This window comes from Corythoichthys intestinalis, chromosome 6 (genome assembly GCF_030265065.1).
Source record: "Corythoichthys intestinalis isolate RoL2023-P3 chromosome 6, ASM3026506v1, whole genome shotgun sequence".
Lineage (NCBI taxonomy): Eukaryota > Metazoa > Chordata > Actinopteri > Syngnathiformes > Syngnathidae > Corythoichthys > Corythoichthys intestinalis.
In genome coordinates, this window is record NC_080400.1 from 44,190,120 (window position 1) to 44,213,357 (window position 23,238).

The 23,238-nt window shown below is 39.9% G+C and overlaps 1 protein-coding gene across 1 annotated transcript; it reads right to left on the minus strand.

The window, feature by feature from the left end:
- Window positions 1-20,940: 20,940 nt before the first annotated feature.
- kcne4 (potassium voltage-gated channel, Isk-related family, member 4) lies at window positions 20,941-23,238 on the minus strand. Its single transcript, XM_057839586.1, has 2 exons — window positions 23,181-23,238; window positions 20,941-22,592 (listed from the first exon to the last, which is right to left on the minus strand). Exon 2 carries the CDS (start codon window positions 22,563-22,565, stop codon window positions 22,032-22,034), a length of 534 nt encoding a protein of 177 aa, XP_057695569.1. The 5' UTR covers window positions 22,566-22,592; window positions 23,181-23,238; the 3' UTR covers window positions 20,941-22,031.

A 23,238-nucleotide genomic window follows, 5' to 3' on the forward strand; every position in this document is an offset into this window, starting at 1 on the left:
CATCAAATGTAAGATAATATGCAAGGCGTAAATAATTTACTCGAGTATTTCTTGAGGGAAAAAAATCCTTCTAAGAGTAGTTTTAGCATACCACACTTTTTAACTTTTACTTGAGTAGGTTTGTGAAGAAGAAATGCTACTCTTACTTCGCTACTTTGGGCTACACTTGTTACATTTTTCCTAGGGGTGTAACGGTACACAAAAATCTCGGTTTGGTACGTACCTCGGTTTTGAGGTCACGGTTCGGTTCATTTTTGGTACAGTAAAAAAACAAAACTTAAATGTGCTAGTTGTTTTTTAGACACTTTTGTACTTTCAACAATAGGAACGGTAGCCTATACAAAGCTAGAATTCTGCTCAAAAAGTAGCGGGTATTTAAAGATAATAATCCAACAACAATTTGCCTTTCAGACCCTGCGTATTGGTCAGCTTTCTTTCTGAAAGAAAGAAGAAAAAAGAAGTCCTGTGCTAAAGAGAAAAGCAATCCCAATAACAAAGATTTTAACATGTATTTGACAAATGAAATGCCTCAATGATTATTTTTTCTTATGAACGGTTTTCAAAAGCTTTGTTGGTGGATTTTCTCAAGTTAAAGCGCCACACAGAAATTAATAAATTTAATTGTGTAAGCAGGATCTGTGTAATAAATTTAATTGTGTAAGCAGGATCTGTGTATTATTCTTATTATTTAATTACAGGTGTTTTAGCTCATTTCAATTTATTTTATGTAATTGGGCTATTATTTATTTTATTATGTGTTTGTATTTTACAAATGCAATGTAGCATTCATTTATATTGTATATTTTATGTTGTATAACATTAGTTCCTATGTGAATATTAGTTCCTACTTGTTTTGTTGTGGTAGGAGGGTTTTGTATTGAACACGGGGCCGTGTTGGTTATTATTATGGCAGAGAAGACAACTGTAAATCAACAAAGACAAGTCAACTGTGCCCCGATCTACCACTCAAGAGATCTGATGGACTCAAAAAGTGGGTTACGATTGCATATTAGTTTGAAAATCGACCGGATCCAGCGTATTTTTACACGAGTGACTTCTGGTCTGCCCGGTCTGCTAGCTGGTAGTATTGACGCAGGAGGGCCGCGTCTCACGTCAAATAATAAACTCTGCCGTTCTTTTTGCGTGCATTGCGTTGAGCTGCTTCTGGGACGTGTCTAACATGTGGCCGCACTGCGACTGGTGTGCATTGGATGACTGACTTTAACGGCCGCGTTTCACTGCGTTCTCGCGGCGGCCACGTTGTCGCGCCATTGACGTTTCTTACTGTCCTACCGTGTTGGTCCTCATTATAGTAGAAAAGACAGAGTAAATTTAATCTACACAAAGAAACTGTAACCCGATCGACTCACAGCCTCGAAAAGTAAGGGTTACATTACGTCAGAAACTCGTTCGGTACGCCTCCGTTCTGAACCGAGCACCAAGTACCGAAACGGTTCAATACGAATGAATACATGTACCATTACACCCTTAATTTTTCCTCTTTATTCTAAAGATTAGAATTTACATTATTTTTGCCGTAGATGCCTATAATGGCTCTCTTAGTTTCACCAATCAGACATCACAACAATAATAATAACATGACTCAGATATACCAATCACACGTAACAGTAGAGTCGCATGACCATACACAAGCTTGCAGTTGGAAGTCCCATGTTCATGCTGGCCAGTTAAATCACGTGGTGTCTTGAAAGCAACGTAAAAAAATAATCTATTTCACTTGAAAATGCAGACTTCAACCTCTCTCCTAGTTTTGAAAAAAAAAATTTTTTAACTCCAATAGGCCACTGAAAAGTGGAGATTTTATCATTTTGATTTCATGATAGGAAATAGGTTTTCTCCACTAGAGGGCATTCATGCTCTTTGGAGGGGTGATGCTTCATTCATATAGATTTTTCTAGCTGGAATTCAACTATTTTTGTGAATTTTCTTGGCCTCATATGATCATGTAATAGGTCATAGTATCATAACAAAAAATGTATATATAAAAAAAGAAAAGAAAAAATTGATTACGGTACTTAAAAAACTTTTTTCACCATGTTACTCATCACATGTAGTCCCTGCGTTAAGAACGAGTTCTGTTCCTACAATGGCGACCTTTTAAGTACCTATAAATACCCCCTAACTCTAAAAATAATTTTCATAAAACATGTATTATACGTACAGTACAGGCCAAAAGCTTGTATATGTACTTCCTTAATTTAAGTACATGTCCGGCCGAGACTTGAATGGAACAACACTTGAGCGTGCATTCAGCGTGCTTCACAGCATATGTGCCACCGACACATCACAGAGTTTCCTTTCATACTGTAATACCACATCCACAGGAAGTGCACACTATGACAACAGCAGTGTGACATACTAAATATGTTACAGGACACACCTCATTCAATGCAACACAAATGAAGGTCCCAACCCCATTGATAAAGCAATAAATTCCACTAATCAACCCTGAAAAGGCATACCTGTGAAGTCAAAAACCATTTCAGGTGACTGCCTATTGAAGCTCATCAAGAGAATGGAGAGTGTGCAAAAAAGTAATCAGAGCAGAGGCTGGCTACTTGGAAGATACTAGAATATTATTTATGTTTTTAGTTATTTCACCTTTTTTTTGCTAAGTACATAATTCCTGTCACGTTGTGCTCTTGGTCAGATTTTGTGTTGTTACAGAGCCGGCTGTTGGGGCGTTCCCGACATCGCACCTGCAGCTAATTCCTGTTCATCATCATTAGTATAAAGACACAGGCGATCCACTGGAAGGGCGCCGAGATATTCCTTGCTGGTCGCCATTCGAGATCCTTGTCATTCGAGTAACTTGCTATTTTGGTAATTTTGCCCCTGCCATGGGTTTTGGTCATCTGTCGCTTTAGTTTTGTATGCCTCTACCTTGTGCAAGTACGCGAGTGTATATTAGTTGTTTTATTGGCTCTCTGCCTACCACCTTGGTTTACCTTCGCGTTTGTATATTGATCCCCGTCGACTTCCTGTCACGGACCAGTTTTGTTATTTCTCCTTTTTGCCGCGATCACGTGTGTTTTTGTTTAGTATTTAATAAACCCGTGTACGTTTCCCTTAGTCGTTTGTCGTCTGTTGTGAGGTCCAACCTTTTTTCCGCGTTCGCGGGCCCATTCTCATGTTTTCATTCATAGTTTTATTACTCGCACTCGGCTGCGTGACTTCTTCATGGGAGCAAATGCGTTCTTCTTTGTGTGTCTGCGCATGCGCTCTTTTTTGTGTACGCAAATACGTTCTTCTTTATGTGTACATGCGCTCTTACTCGCCTGTGGAAATACTCCCTGCTCTACGCTTCCTGCGCCAAAATAAAAGCGTGCATCACAAAAGTCAACATTAAATAATCAAATACACATATCAACATAGAGCAGCACAGTCATATTAATAAAATAAAGTAAAAAATAAGATACTGTGAGGTACAATAAGGTACTGTTTACGCGACAAAAACAAAAATGACTGGCGACAAAATGGCGGACGAAACTTGGGCGTTGTAAAGTCGAAATTACGTAAGTCGGATAAGTCGTAACCCGGGGACTACCTGAGTCTTCTTTTCCAATTAGTCAGATACAGTTTTTTTGGACCTGAGTAAATTTTTTGGATGACTTGTCAGATACTTTTTTTGTACAGGAGTACATTTTTTGGATGACTAGTTTTACTTTTATTTGAGTAATACATAGACTTCACAATGATATTTACGGGGCGCGGGGCCAATTAATAGGGGGCCTATCTCCGTCAAAGCTGACCAAGTGCAAACACAGACAAAGAGCGTTTTACGTTGAAAATTCTTGTGAAAAAATGCTTAAATCCCTGAATTCTTTATAGATATGGACGTAAAACAGTCTCGATTCCTGGTTAAAAGCAAAAAACAGGCAGTTAGCATTTATTCTACATAAATATGTCAAATGTGCTGCTAGTCTTTAAGTCATTGTAGCGCGGCCTTGTCACCACAAATAGCATTTTACGTTGAAATTCTTGTAAATAAATGCTTAAATCCCTGAAGTCTTTATAGATATGGATGTAAAATAGTGTTGATTCTTTGTTAAAAGAGCATAGAACCAGGCAGTTAACATTTATTTTACGTAGATATGTGGAATGTGCTGCTAGTCTTTAAGCCACTGTAGCGCCGCCTTTTTACCACAAAAAGCTTTTTCTGTTGAAAATTCTTGTGAGTAAATGCTTAAATCCCTGAGTTCTTTATAGATATGGACGTAAAACAGTCTTGAAAAGCAAAATAACCGTGCAGTTACCATTTATTTTACGTAAATATTGCGAACTATGACGCCAATGCCGTAGCGGCTAATTTCTCCCATTGATTTTTTTCACAACGTTTCATAATGCACTCATGGTACGAAAAATATAATAATTACCTTGAATCCTCAAACAAATCACTGCTGAGACAATCCTTCCAGTTTGTATGTGGTACAGCTTTCATATTTTTTCAACCTAAATCCGGCGTTAGATCGCTGTGTGTGTGTGTTTGAGGAAAAACTCCTCTTGATGTGAGCAGGCCCCCTACTTGAAGGCGTGGCGCAGTTTATGACAGGGTGACCCATCAATATAATTATGAAGTCTATGGGTAATTTTATTGTGATGTAACGCTACTCTAACTTAAGTAAAATCTTTGGCTACTCTACCCACCTCTGGTTAAACTATTCACCCTTTAAGGACCACTGTAATGTATATGGATGGCAATTCTTGTATCAGCGCCTGTTGTTATGGTAACGGGCCCATAGGGGCTAGTTGTTGGAAGGAACAACTTACTGTTTATTCAGCAGGCTTGTTTACAGCCATTACCACCATGTTGTGTTCGCGACAAAAGATTAACACAGAGCAATGTTTTGGTTCTCTCAGTGTACTGGAGAAATAACAACAGTGTTTGCTTTTTTTCCCCACATAGAGTGTGGACTACGATCGTGCTCATTAGTGGACAAAGCAAAACTGGCAGAGAGGAGCAGCACCTCCCACGGACTTAATTAAGCTTTTGACACAGCAACAAACAAAGTTGCGATCAAGTATTTTCAGACCTGTGTTGTACTTATTATAACCAGTCACATCTTTGCATATTAGTCAGATTCTGTTATAAAATGGACAGCTCATGCAGTGGGTGAGTTTTCACAAAAGGACTTCCTTCCTGTGTGTATGTAAAAATCCCCACTGAGGTAAAGGGGGCAATTGAACTGAAATATTCACATTTACAATTTGATCTGATTTACAGTATTACTATTTATAGCAGTTTAAGCAATAAACTTCTACCGGCCAATTTACAATTACAGTATACAGATATCCTGAAACTATGGCTTTTGGTTTAGGTGTGCAACTCGAATATTGTTTGGACATTTATAAATAACATCTCAGAGGTTCAGTATTCTAATACATTTTCATGATGACTGTGTGATTTGGGTGAGGACACCAAAAGCACTTTACAGTGATGATGACCGACCTGATTGCAATGACAATCAGATGGGTTCTTGAACACAGGAAAATCAGAGCCATTTTTTAGTAATACGATTTTCTCCTTTCACCGAATTCATTTTCTTCGACACTCCTGCATTGAAGCTTTCAAGAACAGCTAACAGTCATGTGTTTAAAATTTGGCATTTGTCCTTGTGAGGTGCAGTACTATGTTTTTCTTTACTGAGAAAAAGGACAAAATAAAAACCATGCAGAGATTACGGAGGGGTCCTAATATCACACGTTCCACCTTTCAATGATTCTCCATTTACTACCTAGCAGTCTCCCTTTACCAAACATGACATCTGTAATGCTTACCACTTAGGGTAAGGGAGGGAGATTAGAAGATGGCAGTTGATTCATTTTAAATATATGTTTTGACCATCTACAGTGTCTTCAGCAGCTATTTCAGGAGTCTTGTCAACAAATACAGAAAACTTAATTTTATTGATGCTTTTGTTTCTATAAGATTGTGTAGTATAACGATAAACAACTTTGTACGTCATAATATTCTTTTATTAGCCTTTTACACAGACATAAAACCACACTCAAATGCCTAGTTAAGACAATGGTATCACTGTACTTAGAACTCGTGCAAGGATAAACAAAAATACGTGTGTCCTTCATGGATATTTTTGCAGTTAGATTAGCCAGTCGATGTTATGTTGATATTTCTAAGTGCTACCTTGTAGCCCAGTGTATGTGAAGTTTTAGTTTTAATTTTCCCCTCCGTCCAAACAGAAAACCACCAGGCTGCCATTAACACTTCACTGCTATAAGTATTGAAAACCAATGTAGGTTGTCTGCACCCATTACCTGAGCTGAAGAGGATGTTGTCAAGAATGTGTGTATTGGCTGTCATGTTGTAGAACTGCACGGCCCTGTATTGCATGACATAAATACTACATCACATCCATGCGGAGTTGCTGCGTCATTCACACAGGTGGTAATTGAGCTCTGGTCATCTGCATGCAAATCTGTAACGGGGCGTTTTCCGTTGATACAAAATCATCTCCGTGTAAACGGGCCCTCTGACCAGTGCATCATGTTGCCCAGCCCAACCTGCCCCCAAACTGGCAAGCCAAGCCACAAAACACTGAGTGCACACAGGACCTATAACCAGGGGGGAAAGTGGCTTGGTGGGGTTGGGGTCAAAACAGCCTAAAAAAATTGAAATGCAGATAAAACTGCTTTTGGCACAGTTATTCCTATAACACATGAAAACAAAAAAACTGATTTTCATCCAAAATTGTATTTTTTAAATGATTTGCAAAATAAAAGTGAACAAAAACAGCAGCAACCCCAACCTTCAATCCCTAATTTTTTCCTCCAGATTCCCCACAGGGAAACGACGAGCCAAAACTTGCTCGCCACCAAGGGATGGTCGATCGGTGAAGGCTGTCACCCTCGCCACGGTGTGTGACATGAGTCGGGGTAGTTTTGTGTGATTTTTCATTTTTGAAAGTTGAAAAGATTGGAAGAGCCGCTCGACGATCATTCTCAAGCTGCATCCCCCGGAATGAGCACTCCTGCCGGGAACGCAGCAGGGAAACAACGAGCCGAAATTTGCTCGCCACCGGGAGCTGGCCAATCGGTGAAGGCTGTCTCCCTCGGCGCCGGGTGTGACATGAGTCGGGGTAGTTTTGCGTGATTTTTTTTCATTTTCAAAAGGCCAAAAAGATTGGAAGAGCCGCTCGGTTGTGATTAGCATGTAGCCTAGCTCTTACGCTTCCTCTTTTGTTTAAGCTCGTTTCTTTGTCTCCCAGTCGCCAGGAGGGAAATAACGGGGAAGCTCCGTGCCATCCGTGGAATAAATAAATTATAACGATCAGTGGAAATGGATGACGCTACACAACCTCTTTATTATGCTTGTTGTTAACACTTCTGTATATAAATCTGACGTTGGTTTTCTTCTCAAAGATGAGATGCATGTTTGGCAGCCTGGCAGGTTTTTATTGTTGTTTTTTTACATAGGGTTTTTGTTATGTACTTCCTTAATTTAAGTATATGTAAGGCCGAGACTTGAATGGAACAACACTTCTTTATTCAGTGTGCATCACAGAGATTCCTTTTATACTGTAATACCACACCCACAGGAAGTGCACACTATGGCAACAGCAGTGTGACATAAATATGTCACATCTCGTCCCCCCTTACATAACATGTCCCAGAAATAAACACAAAAAGACCTCCTGTTTTTCCCACATTACTTATTACTAGGGCTGTCAAAATTATCGCATTAACGGGTGGTAATTAATTTTTGTAATTAATCACGTTAAAATATTTGACGCAATTAACGCACATGCCCTGCTCAAACAGATTAAAATGACAGCACAGTGCAACGTCAGCTTGTTACTTGTTTTTTGGTGTTTGGAGCCCTCTGCTGGCGCTTGGGTCCAACTGATTTTATGTGTTACACCACGAGTGAGCATGGTGTAGTTATTAAGCTTGAGAACGATAAACCGATACGACCGGATATCCGGTTTTACAAGTGAGAGATACAGATGTATCGATAGTAAAGTTACCATTCGACAGAAATTTGCCATTAAATATTCAATGAACCGATAGTAAAGACAGAATTCGGCTATCGCGAGCACAAGAATCGGTTTCTAATGCCTAGTTCAATGCATTGCTTAATATGATAATAACTTTTACTTCACATGCTGCACTTGTGTCATTCACCACACAGCACACTTAGATGGAGACCGCACGCATGATGTAGTATGGACAAGCACTACTCACAGTCGTGGTTGCCTCAACTTCCCATGCATTTCGGCAGAACCGCAACTAGTCGCCGTCATTACCCGATCGCCAAGGGCGTGTCATAACAGCGCGAGAGCTAACGAAACCACTGTAACGCACGCTCCGTAGCATTTTCTTCACAGCCCAAAACGAAACTAGTAGTGGCAACGAAGCAACATGCTAAAACAATGGACAGTGTGATCACCGATGCCAGCGACGTGCAGCGATTGATTTTCAACGCACCCAGGAAAACAAAAGTCGGACTTTGAAGTGATGAAGGCAGCCAGATCTGTTCGCATGGGACAGACCTTGTGTGAAGTGTGGAGCGGTATAAAGAGATCGTGAGTTTTTAACCCTGAAAAATAACCCACTACAATGGTGGAAAGGGCGGCATATTGTTTCCACGAAACGCAGTCTACTTAAACATGAACATGTGGATTAGCTGATATTCCTCAAGAAAAATCTGCCCTTCAAAAAAGATATGGACAGTGATAAGGAATAAAAAATGAGGAAGCACAGGCATAAGTGAATGACTTTGCTGTGTATTAGGTTAAAGTAATGATTATTGACCTGTCTGTCTAAAATGCCATGCCCCCCCCCAATTATACCAGTCGTAAAGCATAATTTATTATTTATTTATGATAACACTAGCAGGTTTAATTCTTTTTTTTTCTATCGCTGCTGCATATAATTGATATTTTTTGTTAGTAAGATGTTTACGTCGAAAGTTTGCACTTAAATTACTTATCTCTTGTGTTAAAAACACCAGGAAATACAGTAATTGAATTACTGCACCTTATTGTTGTCTGTCACTGGAGTTTTATTATCAATCCCATTTAACAAAATGACGGTCATATAGTAAGCCTTTTTTTTTTTTCATAAAAAAATATGACATTTTGTTGTTTAATTTTGCTATATTAGAAATGTGGTCTTTTTATATGTTTAAAATACTGTACAAACACACACAACAAATATTTACTATCGTATCGTTTTCATTCTATCGAACCGTATCGTTCTTACACTGTATCTAATCGTATCGAATCGCTCGGCCTTAAAAATGTATCGTTTTTTAATCGAATCGTAACCTGTGTATCTAGATACATATCGAATTGGCTTCATGCCAGAGATTCCCAACCCTAGTAATTATTGACATCAACAATGCTGAGCTACTAGTTTATTTTTACTAGTTTATTTTTGATTGAAAATTTTACAAATTTTAATAAAACGAAAACATTAAGAGGGGTTTTAATATAAAATTTCTATAACTTGTACTAACATTTATCTTTTAAGAACTACAAGTCTTTCTATCCATGGATCGCTTTAAGAGAATGTTAATAATGTTAATGCCATCTTGTTGATTTAATGTTATGATAAACAAATACAGTACTTATGTACCGTATGTTGAATGTATATATCCGTCTGGGTTCTTATCTTTTCATTCCAACAATAATTTACCGAAAATATGGCATATTTTATAGATGGTTTGAATTGGGATTTATTATGATTAATTAATTTTTAAGCTGTAATTAACTCGATTAAATTTTTTAATCGTTTGACAGCTATTACTTATAAATCCAATCTATCAGGCGGTCGCCTGTCGCGTGCAGGATAATGATGTTCAACAGTCACTTCAGATTTTCCACCTGTGGAAACAGGTTCCGATACCGTTTCAGGTTCCGTTTGTGCAGTGGTTGAATTAGACACAATTACAGCAGGATTGTTTGGGTTTGACACATCTGGTAAGCTAGACATTTCTGGTATTTTTGGCAGGTTCCGATACCGTTTCAGGTTCCGTTTGTGCAGTGGTTGAATTAGACACAATTACAGCAGGATTGTTTGGGTTTGACACATCTGGTAAGCTAGACATTTCTGGTATTTTTGGCACATCCGGTAAGGTAGACATTTCTGGTATAATTACACTGCTAGCATCATAACAATCAATAGACAGTTCTGGAGTAGTGTCTGGTGTTCCCAACAATTGATCCACATGGCGATGCCAAACACCATCAGCTGTCTGAACTGTGTAGGAAACAGGCCCAGTTTGATCAATGTTGGTGGCAGGGGCCCTCTCTCTGGGCCATAACAGAGTCACCAGGTGCAAAAACTCGGTTCTTGGAATGCAGGTCTCTGTACTTGACTTGTTTCCGTTGATCCATTCGAACAATCTCGCTCAGGGTTGGTGGTTTCAGCAGGTCCATGCCAGTTCGTATCTCCCGAGAAAACATTAGGCTCGCTGGCGATACCTTGGCAGTTGCATGCACAGATGTTCGGTATTTGAGGAGAAATTCGTGTAGTCTCTGATGGAGTGTACTTTGCCCTTGTGATGCTTTGAGAGCATGTTTGAGGGTCTGCACAAACCTCTCTGCCAAGCCGTTGGTTGCCGGGTGACAGGGAGCCGACTTGATGTGTTGAACTCCATTGGCTTGCAGGAATTCAACCATTTCTTTTGACACAAATTGGGGCCCGTTGTCTGACACCAGTTGTGCAGGGGCTCTGAAACGACTAAACATCTCTCCTAACTTCTCAATTGTCTTTTCCGATGTGGTTGATTTCATGATAGCTACCTCTGGCCACTTACTATGGGCATCGATAGCAACCAGAAACATTCGATTTTCGAAAGGCCCCGCAAAGTCAGTATGAACGTGGTGCCAAGGGTCCTGAGGAAAATCCCAAGGATGAAGTGGGGCTGTAGGTGGATTGTTGCGAATCTTCTGGCAAGATGAACGATTTTTTTTACCGTCTCTTCGATGTGTTTATCTAATCCTGGCCACCAAAAATAACTTCTCGCCATTTCTTTCATTTTAACAATACCACTGTGACCTGCATGCCGTTGCGCAAGCATTTTAGCACGCACAATCACTCTCCTCGTTGCCACTTTTGTTATGTACTTCCTTAATCTACAGTAAGTACATGTAAGGCCGAGACTTGAATGGAACAACACTTCTTTATTCAGTGTGCTTCTCAGCATATGTGTCACCGACACATCACAGAGATTCCTTTTATACTGTAATACCACACCCACAGGAAGTGCACACTATGGCAACAGCAGTGTGACATAAATATGTCACAGTTTTGACAATTGCCGTCATATTTTCGGGATCAAATCACCTTCCAGCCCTGAATTTTATACCGGAATGGAGTTCCGGATTGTTACGGCCCACTTTCACCCCTGCCTATAACTTGGCCCAGAAAACAGGAACCGCAAGAAAGGCCCTTACCTGTAAAGCAGCGGTCTCAAACCGACTCCACAAAGGGCCGCAGTGGGTCCTGGTTTTTGTTCCAACAGATCCAGCACAAACAGTTCAACCAATGAGGTTTCTACTAACATAAGCAGCACCTGATTGCAATCAACTGATTACACTTGTAAGAAACCAGATTGGTGAAAAGGTATTTGTCTCGTTTGGTTGGAATGAAATCCAGTACCCCCTGCGGCCCTTTGAGGACCGGTTTGAGACCACTGCTGTAAAGTTTCCAATGCCCATTTATTCATTTTCTATACCTCTTCTTCTCACAACACATACATGCTGACTGGTCGCCAATCAATGGCAGGGCACCGCTATTCATCCTACTTTGGTTTAATTTAGAAATGTGTGCGCCAACTACTTTTTAAACTAGATTTATTGCATAATCCTACATTAGTCCTAAGGGAAAAAAGCAAAAGCTTATGAAGTGAAACAGCAACAAATTTTGATGTGTGTGTGTGGGGAGGGGGGTATCTGCACGTGTGTGTGCGAGGGGAGGGGTTGCAAGGCTTATAAGAAAAAGACCCTTCCACCACTGATTCCCACTTGGAAATCCTAATAACAAGCTTCCTGTGCCATAGCGTAGGAGGTGCTTTGCGTGTCCGGTTAGCTTCATTACTCTCACTCTTCTTGCTCTCATGCACTTTGTCCTTAGAAAAACTCTTTTACTTTCTGTCCTTCTTCAGTGTTGCCTCTTTCTCTCACACACAGATACACACACAGACGTCCACAAACACACCCCCAGCTGTAGCTGTAGTTGTACAATAGAAGAGTATGGCCGAGGGCACAGATTTTTCCTTCTACAAACTCGGCAGTGCAGCACCCTTATTAGCTTTCTTGTAGAGAATGATTGTTTCATGTGTGTGCATGTGTGAATTTCTCGTGTGTGTGCGTTCATTCTACATGAATTATTCAGTGGTGTTTATGTTAAAACAGAAATAGGATACTGCATGCTTCAGCAAGTCTAGATCTGTGTCACGCTGCTTGGGTGACTTTAAGATTAGAAGATGGTGTTCCTTCTGTGTTCTGTTGCTCTGCTCTATAGTGGCCTCGTTCATAACAAGAGAAAGGACTTGTCAACAGGGAGATCACAGTATGGTGGCGCATTGTGTCATGTTTCTGATGTGAAGGAGATGTCCCTGGTGGACCGTGATAATTGGTCTAAGGGTAGCAGCGTGTTCGTCACAGATAAGCGAGAACATGTTCACACTCGACAGCTCCAACGTGATCATCTTGTCAGATTGTAATGACAGAAGACAGGTGACATGAGGTAGAAATTAATGTGGCCCGACAGCAAGAGACAACTGCTATTTCATAAAGGCCATGAAATGTTCTTGTCTGATGGTTCATATTAGCACAGCACAAAAAGTAAAGTGTCAGTTTGCTATTGAGACATGTAACCCAAAAATCCTTTGTTTATGTGTGGATTTCTTTCATTCATTGGCCACAAAACTATGAACATTGTTTCTTTGATGAAATATTTATCATCTAAGAACTTAGGTCAAGTAGTACGGCACTAAAATAGTAAATATCCCCCTGGTCTCTGGAGAATTGACCTCATTAGGGACGCAAAAGCTGCCTCCTGGCTGACAAGCAAGAGATAAGGTACATCCAAGATTGTTTATCAACAATCATTCACATTCACACCCAAAAAGAATATGAGTTCCTTGTTTACCTAAAACACATATTTAGAATGTGGGACAGAGCACGAGTACCCATAAAAACATAGGGACTCATTCAAGAATGTATAAAGTCCCCACAACTCCTCCCTTGTCATCCAGCAAATTTTGTCACCAACTCCATTTATGTCAAGCTCGCATCTTTTACATCCATTTAAAAGTGAGCTAATTTGCCAGATGACACTAAATGACATCTGTCATAAGCATTATTTAATGTTCATGACAGTGGTTTTGGCTAAGCAAAGCAAATGAACGTCTTTAAGGTGCTGGTCACATGATCTGTTCGAAAAATAATTTTGACCCATTATATTTTTTTTCTTGGGTTAATTTCATTCATCTTTATTGTTTGTTTGTTGTTTTGCTTTACAACTTTTATGGACAACAACTTACCGGCAAAGTCTTAATTTTAAATTCCTATAATGGAAAGTCAATCGTGTAAAGAATCTATGAGCATGATATGTATTATTGAAAAAATAAATAAATAAATGCCCATAATGAAAAACCACTGTATACTTTTGCATGAAATATATAGTTGTGTAATATTAAATAATAAATGTTACATTAATGAACTTTGTCCTTGTCAGGTATTCGGGGCAGGCAGGTTGTGTGGACCCAATTGCAGGGAAACAAAAGGCAGCCAGGGAAGCGGTGGTGATCTCAAAAACGTTTTAATGATAACTAACAATAGCACAAAGTACAACCAAAAGTACTGGGGATAAAAAATGCAAGGTTCAAACAAAACTTACTTTACCGGAGGGTTTAGAACACGAAGGCTTGGACAGGATCTTGGCTTAGACACAGACATAGACACTGACAGTTGCCACGTTTACATGGAGCCAAATATTCCAATTACAATCGGAATATTTGTTCAAACCGAATAAATAGCCACGTTTACATGCTGACTTTTATTCATACCGATTCAAATCATTCCGAATGGAAATTTCACATCAGCTGTTTACATGTCACTTCATCTATTCCGATCCAGCGTTTACATGTGACTGCCTTTATTCCGAAAGGACGTTTGACAACTGCCGTCTGACATGCGCAGATTAATCAAAACAAAGCGTCACGTTGCAAAACATGGAGATCGATCGTCAGATCAGCTGCTGTTTTAACTTTTCGAGTGGAAACAAACCTTCAGAATGATACGCCGTTCATTTAAAAAGTTGTGTGGGTGCGCTGTGCGTGTGCTTGGAAGCCATGTTGCAAGTGACGTTACTTACGTCACCAAGTGACGTCACCACGTCAGTACGGAGCATGCGCAGAAAGAACGCAACCAGACACCATTCCGCTTCCCTGTTTACATGATATAATTTTACTTCTAATCGGTTTGGGAAAAGGAATATTCCACCCCTGTGAATCGGAATGAAATTCCATTCGGTTTGGGCCTGTTCATTCCGAATGAGGTGTTTATATGGAACACATTTATTCGGTTTGAACAAATATTCCGATTGTAATTGGAATATTTGGCTCCATGTAAACGTGGCAAGTGTGTTCCATATAAACACCTCATTCGGAAAGAACAGGCCCAAACCGAATGGAATTTCATTCCGTTTCACAGGGGTGGAATATTCCTTTTCCCAAACCGATTAGAAGTAAAATTATGTCATGTAAACAGGGAAGCGGAATGGTGTCTGGTTGCGTTCTTTCTGCACATGCTCCGTACTGACGTGGTGACGTCACTTGGAACATGGCTTCCAAGCACACGCACAGCGCACCCACACAACTTTTTAAATGAACGGCGTATCATTCTGAAGTTTTGCTTCCACTCGAAAAATTAAAACAGCAGCTGATCTGACGATCGATCTCCATGTTTTGCAACGTAACGCTTTGTTTTGATTAATCTGCGCATGTCAGACGGCAGTTGTCAAACGTCCTTTCGGAATAAAGGCAGTCACATGTAAACGCTGGATCGGAATAGATGAAGTGACATGTAAACAGCTGATGTGAAATTTCCATTCGGAATGATTTGAATCGGTATGAATAAAAGTCAGCATGTAAACGTGGCTATTGACAATGACGCAACAAGGAGTGACAAGAAACTGGGTGCTTATATACACACAAGCAGACAAGGGGTAACGAGACAACGAGGAACAGCTGGGTAACACAGTAGGATGCAGATTGCAGGACACTAGGAGAAGGCACAACAGGTGAAATCAATGGGCAATCAAAGAGACAAGTCACATTAGGAGAAAACCAACACAAAACCTAACAGTCCTAAAGTAAACAAAAAAAAAAAGCATACATTGAACCAACTTGTTCTATGAACAGTTGGCAAGAGGGACCCATTCATTTTCTTAGCCTGTCAGTACAATTATTCTTTCCATGCATCACAAAACTGGTGTTGCACGCTCTTCATTTGGACTGCTGTTTGTGTTAGTGCGACAAGCTGTCATTGAGCCAAGAGATCAAGAACCTGCAGGGATGCCGACATCCTTGGACACTCACTGGACACAACATTTGTTTTGTCTTTCAGAATGATATATTCTGAGTGGCATTCTTTATTGACTGCTTGTCATAATCAACTCGAGGGCGTGATATAAAAATTGACCCTCTGCATTGAGCATGTTTGCTACTCACGTTGTACTACTCTACTTTTACTTACTGGTACTCACGTGTTTTTTCATTACGTATTCAAAATTTGCTTTTCTGTCATGTTGGCGATGTTTAAACGGCACTCCAACAATACAGTGTGTCAACCACTAACAATAGTGGTTTTTGACATCACAGGTAAACTATACGTACAGTATTACCACTAACTGTTACCATGTTAACATTTTATCATGTATCATTAGAACTAGTACGTGAATACAAGGCAGTTTGTAAAAGTGTGTGGCCTTTGCCCTTTATAGTGGTGGAATGTAACGAAATAAAAGTACTTTGGAACTGTACTTAAATATATTTTATGTGTATCTGTACTTAAGTACAAATATGAAGTGGTACTTTTTACTTTTATGACATTTTACAGCACGTATCCCTACTTTTTCAAATTGTCGCCTGCATTACACATGACCTGACACTGTACCTCCATTGAGCAATCCAGTTTATTTTTCTGACAGATCCAGGATGACATGTGCTAAAAGAAAATGCACTGCAGTTAAAGTGAATGGAAATAAGCCTTTTAAGTCGCTGCTGATCACTCCCAGATCCAGTGCCTCCGGCATGGGCGAAGGCTTGGTGCCTCTTCACAAAATTATCAATACTTTGTCTACTCTAAAACAACCCTTCGCCTGTTGCACACTCACGCTGTTCTAGGTTTAAACAGAGTAAAAAAAAAAAAATAAAGCCCATATCGTACCTTTACTTTAACTGTCTTTTCATTTTCCAACTGGAATTTTTGACTATTATCAATTCTACAGCATCTCCGTTCGGTGGCAACTCTTTTGCAATCATTTAATGTTTCAACAGAAAATCTATTCCCTAGTTCATTTATATGTTTAGTTGGTGGTGTTCCCGAAGTGCACTGTATTATACCGAAAGTTGTTTCTAGTGTGTTTCCTTATATCATTGCTTGAATATGATAACATGAAAGATGTCCCTATGAAGCAATCACACATATATTTCTAAATCACTGCAAACATAAGCCACATTAATGTAAAGAGGATAGATCTTTTGTAGTCATTCTGAAAACAGTGCATTGCTTATAAAGGTGTTGTAAACTTTATTAAACTGGGGTGTGCTAACTTGAATCAGCTTTTTCTAATTGCTTTGCAAAGTGTTCTGCAGATTTTTCTTAACACAATAATTACGTTAATTGAGTGCCAGCTCCAAAAACAACATGGACAATTTCTCTCTCTTTTGACCTCATCTTTTCTATCGACTTGGTTCATTGAGTAACCAGTCTAAGACTGCCTCCTTTTGGTCATAAGTTGTATGCCAACAAAACGGGAATGCTACAACTAGTTTTTTTTTTTTCTTGTACAAACCATATAATGTTCTATCTACCTCTTCAATTAAGCCTTGCATAGTGTTAATGCTAACATTCACGATATGCACTATATTGATTGTGCAAATTTACAGAATGTATAATCAGAATGCATGTAAGGAAGCTTAAATATATTCTGTAGATTTCTAGGGGATGACAGGCTTATTGACAGTCTTTCAAGTGTGTTCCAGGTGTATTTCATCACTATCACATAGCAGAGAAAAGGGGGGTATTGCTCTCAGTCCAGAAAGCCAAAAGCTGACTGTCCTTTCCTCAGTTACCCTGCAGCATGAGTCATCAACCCAAACTCGAAAGGTTTGCAGAGCAGCAAAGTGGATTCCTATGGAAATAATAAATAGCTAAATTGAATCACGAATATGAAAGCATAGAGCATTTATACCAAAAAAGTGAAGAAAAATTAAACTTTTTCCACACAGTGTCATTTGCTAGTTATAGTGAATCACTGCCCCACTTACCGATATTGTAAACATAAAAATGTCTTTATTTTACTGGAATATGAACAACACACATTTGTGTGTTTATGCGTTGGTGGATCACACGATATGAACGACTGTAGACAATGACGTGTTTCACGAGGGTCATCATTTATTTCCCATTCACTCAGCTTGTCGCAGGTGCACAATGCAAGATGATAAAAGAGGGAACTGTGTGCAGCTTTTGTTGTTGTGCCAAGCGATCACATTCTGTACAACAGTCGGTAAAGTTTTATTTACTTATCTATCAAAATACAGTGCCTTGCAAAAGTATTCGGCCCCCTTGAACCTTGCAACCTTTCGCCACATTTCAGGCTTCAAACATAAAGATATAAAATTTTAATTTTTTGTCAAGAATCAACAACAAGTGGGACACAATCGTGAAGTGGAACAAAGTTTATTGGATAATTTAAACTTTTTTAACAAATAAAAAACTGAAAAGTGGGGCGTGCAATATTATTCGGCCCCCTTGCGTTAATACTTTGTAGCGCCACCTTTTGCTCCAATTACAGCTGCAAGTCGCTTGGGGTATGTTTCTATCAGTTTTGCACATCGAGAGACTGACATTCTTGCCCATTCTTCCTTGCAAAACAGCTCGAGCTCAGTGAGGTTGGATGGAGAGTATTTGTGAACAGCAGTCTTCAGCTCTTTCCACAGATTCTCGATTGGATTCAAGTCTGGACTTTGACTTGGCCATTCTAACACCTGGATACGTTTATTTTTGAACCATTCCATTGTAGATTTGGCTTTATGTTTTGGATCATTGTCCTGTTGGAAGATAAATCTCCGTCCCAGTCTCAGGTCTTGTGCAGATACCAACAGGTTTTCTTCCAGAACGTTCCTGTATTTAGCTGCATCCATCTTCCCGTCAATTTTAACCATCTTCCCTGTCCCTGCTGAAGAAAAGCAGGCCCAAACCATGATGCTGCCACCACCATGTTTGACAGTGGGGATGGTGTGTTCAGGGTGATGAGCTGTGTTGCTCTTACACCAAACATATCGTTTTGCATTGTGGCCAAAAAGTTCAATTTTGGTTTCATCTGACCAGAGCACCTTCTTCCACATGTTTGGTGTGTCTCCCAGGTGGCTTGTGGCAAACTTTAAACGAGACTTTTTATGGATATCTTTGAGAAATGGCTTTCTTCTTGCCACTCTTCCATAAAGGCCAGATTTGTGCAGTGTACAACTGATTGTTGTCCTATGGACAGACTCTCCCACCTCAGCTGTAGATCTCTGCAGTTCATCCAGAGTGATCATGGGCCTCTTGGCTGCATCTCTGATCAGTTTTCTCCTTGTTTGAGAAGAAAGTTTGGAAGGACGGCCGGGTCTTGGTAGATTTGCAGTGGTCTGATGCTCCTTCCATTTCAATATGATGGCTTGCACAGTGCTCCTTGAGATGTTTAAAGCTTGGGAAATCTTTTTGTATCCAAATCCGGCTTTAAACTTCTCCACAACAGTATCTCAGACCTGCCTGGTGTGTTCCTTGGTTTTCATAATGCTCTCTGCACTTTAAACAGAACCCAGAGACTATCACAGAGCAGGTGCATTTATACGTAGACTTGATTACACACAGGTGGATTCTATTTATCATCATCGGTCATTTAGGACAACATTGGATCATTCAGAGATCCTCACTGAACTTCTGGAGTGAGTTTGCTGCACTGAAAGTAAAGGGACCGAATAATATTGCATGCCCCACTTTTCAGTTTTTTATTTGTTAAAAAAGTTTAAATTATCCAATAAATGTTGTTCCACTTCACGATTGTGTCCCACTTGTTGTTGATTCTTGACAAAAAAAATTAAATTTCATATCTTTATGTTTGAAGCCTGAAATGTGGCGAAAGGTTGCAAGATTCAAGGGGGCCGAATACTTTTGCAAGGCACTGTACATTTGTCTGGGTTTGTCTGCCCATGCCCTCCCTTTTTATTTAATAAGTTGACCCACAATGCCGGCTTTTACTAGACTAGGGGTCTCAAATTTGCAACCTGGGGCCAATTGTGACTGTGCGACAGTATTTTGAAGCTTCTTTCTTGATATTTGATATCTAGTGTTTGTGCTTCCCTGTTTTGGTTTTCTAAACACTTAAAACAAGTAAGGATAGCTCAGATTAATATCAATTTTCAGTGATGTTTGTAAAGCTGTTAGCCAAAGTCAATTAGGGACAGTCACTTGACTGAAACATAATTCCAAATTGACATCAAGTGGAAGGAAAATACGTAGGTCCTGTCATCTAGTCATGTTTTTCTAACAGTTTCAGCTATCGTGGGCAAAAGTTGTTTTTTTTTTAAATAACAATAATTTTTAGTTGAGTACAGGGACTTCCTGACACCAATGTGTATTACTATATATAAATTGAGAATGTTGCAGTCCTCAAAAATGTGGAAGAATATGTAAAATAGTAGAGATCTGAGAAGAGCAGGCCAACACTTTTACTCTAGTTCTGAAGAACTGTTCATGTTCTCAACTGTTACTTGTAGGCATAGGCAGAGTTTGACTTTTATGGCAGGGCGGACAAAACATGTTGATGACCCCGAAACACAGTGTCAGCAATAAATTAACTTGCAAGCTATATGCTCGAATAGTAGCTTAGCCCATGCTCGTACATACTGGCATCCCAGCTGTCAGGGCCGGCCCTGGCCATTTGGGGGCCCTAAGCAAAATAATGCAAAGGGGTCCAGTCAAATAAAGCAAACTGTAGTAAACAAAATAGAACACAAATTTAAAAATTGCCAGATTGGTGGCCCCCTGGTGGTCAGGGGCCCTAAGCAGCTGCATAGTCTGCATATAGGCTGGGCCGGCCCTGCCAGCTGTTTGAACGTGCATGTGTGAGCCAAGGGCGTAGGTTTGCATAGGGACGGTAGGGACATAACACTACCAACTTTTCAGGATGCTCAAATGGTCCCCACCAACTTTTAAGCAACCTTATTTACATTTTATAATTAGTTCAGTTATAAAGGTAATTTAGATTGCCTTCTCATATGTTGTAAGGATACAATTGAACCTACCATTATTAAGTGAATTATTTTCATTATGTTCAGACTTATATTTACCCCTTTTTCACATGCTGAATGTGCTGGTCCATTTCCCCCCCCCTCAAACTCACATTTGATTGGCTAATGACTTGACCCACACACACGCACTGACCCGACGAAAATAAAACACGTCGCCAACATGCCGACTCATCCGCCCCCTTCAAAGAAGGCTATTAGAAGTTTTTTTTTTTTTTTTTTTTTTTTTTTTTTTCCAGGCAGCAGCAGCCACTGTAAGTAATGTAAAAATACGTCAATGTTAATGAGATGGGAAACACACCACTAATTTTGCTACTGGAATTTTGCTAGAACCTGCATCAGAGTTTGCATAATATTAAACTGTGTGAATTTGCTAACCTGCAAAACTCGAGCAGGAAGCTGGTTAGAGAGAAGTGCCCTCCACTTTTGTATGTATTTTCTGCTGTTAACATTAATTAAACTGTGAGAAATGTAGTGAACCGAGGTTTACCCCCTTCTACCCAATTTTCATTTTTGTTTTGTTTATGCGGTCTTAAAGCAACACTTGGTAACTTTTCAGTTTTGGTCGATTTCAGCGACGCTGGTGGACAAAAGCAGTAGTTTTTTGAAGACTGCGTTTCCCATGAAGACCAGCGCATCAGTGCATAGTGTCTTCTTATGAGGGGCGTAACACAAAATAATTGAGAAGCACTGGTATAGCTCAATACAGGTTTATTTTGCAGTGATCAGTTAGCCTATTAATTAGGCTCATAGGTTCATATTCGTGAGAAATATAGTCCTGGCCCCCGTTTACCCAATCTGTTTGGTGTTATTAATGTCCCGTCCCCAGCAAAAAGTGTACATGCATGTTATGCTGTTCCCTACCAATGTTGAACCCAAACCTACACCATTGGTGTAAGCGCACACGTTTTCCTGTCTTACCTATTGGAGAAGTACACGCTGCATCCTTTTTGACTGAATATTCCAGCCAGAATCTGTCCTCAAGTGGTTTTGGCCAAGCAAAGCAAATAGCCGTCTCTAATGTGCTAGTCATATGATGTGTTCGAAAAAAATTTTTTACCCATTATAAAAAAATTTTTTTGTTCATTTAATTCACTTTTGTTGTTTGTTTTATTGCTTTACAATTTATATAGACAACATTTTACCGGCAAAGTCTTGATTTTGAATTCAAATATAGGGAATTCTATTATATGCAATGACATTTTCGTCCAGACCCCCTTTAATCTCCGCGTATACGGTAGGCCTACTCTTTTGTTAACACTTGAAACATTATTGTGGAACTCTTGATGTGGCCCACTCTCCAGCAGGATGAATTGAATTTGAGACCCCATACTAAAATCTCTTCGTACGCATCTGTACTTCTACTTAAGTACACTGCAAAGTTATTTTTGCCACATTTTGGTTCCAGTCTTTGCGCCACTGAGCTTTTGCGTCCTTCCTTTCTTGTTTTTTTTTTCTTTCAGCCCGAGTCTTCCCCAACGTTTTCCACTGGCCCCTTGGGGGTTTCATCCGGACCTTCCCCAGTGCCGCTGTCCGATTCCTCCTCCTCGATGGCCAAGCGCGTGTCCGCTGAGGAGCATAGGGAGCTGACGCTGCTTTGTTCCGTGCAGAGCGCGCACGCGAGCGGAGAGGGCAGCACCCCCTCGTGGCGAAGATGTCCAAAGGGGTTTCCGTGGTTAGCGCAGAACGGCAAAGCCAGGTTGAACGAGCGCGCTCCCGCGGCGGCCTCCGCCCCAAAAGAGAGGCTGTGCTTCTTGGGAAGCGCGCCCCACTCCCGCTGCTCCTCCTCGTGCACGAGGCGCGTGAAAATGTTGGTCCTCCTCTTCTCCTTCCTTTTGGAGTGGAAGTAACCCAGCATGATACCGCAGAGAAAGACTCCGTAGAAAGAGATGACGATTAAAATGTACAAGTACGCGTTTCCGCCACTTTGCGCCGCCTGTGCACTAAAAGGGGAGTGCGTGGAAGACTGGGTGGAGTTGTCCAGGTGGTCCATCTAGTCACTGCAGCTTCGGTTGGTGAACTAAAAGGAAAATTGAGTCAAGTAATTTGAGAACAATGTATTTCCCGCTCAAATAAACAAGCAAGGAAAAAAAAAAAAAAAAAAAATACCGTGTATTCTTTCTGTGTATAGTCTGTTCTTGTATAAAATACACAAGACAATAGAAAAAACTAATATGCATTGTGTACGTGATACTGTATATAGTTGTGATCAAATTAAGGCTTGTAAAATCAATAATTGCATACAGTATATTCTTCTTAAATCCTTATTTGATCTGGTTATGAAGTTTTTTTTTTTTTTTTTTATTATACTTGCTACAAAACTATACAGAAGTGGGTGTTGTGGGTGGGTTGTTAATCATTTTGAACACAAGTGGATATAAACCCAAACTTATATTAACGCTAAACTCAAATTTATATTCCACATTGAGCAGTATGTGTACCTTTGAACCCATATTTCCACATAAAATATTGCTTGTCTTTCATTTGCTAATCAGGTATTTTCGTGAAATAATAATTTACAGTATTTAAAGTACATTTTAATTCCTCACAAACCAATAGAAATAATCCTCGAACGCACTAAAATAAAAAAGAGTAATTGTTTACTCACAAAAACGAGTTCAATTTCATGAGCCGTCAACGCCCGGCATGTAACTTCTTGCAGCTCT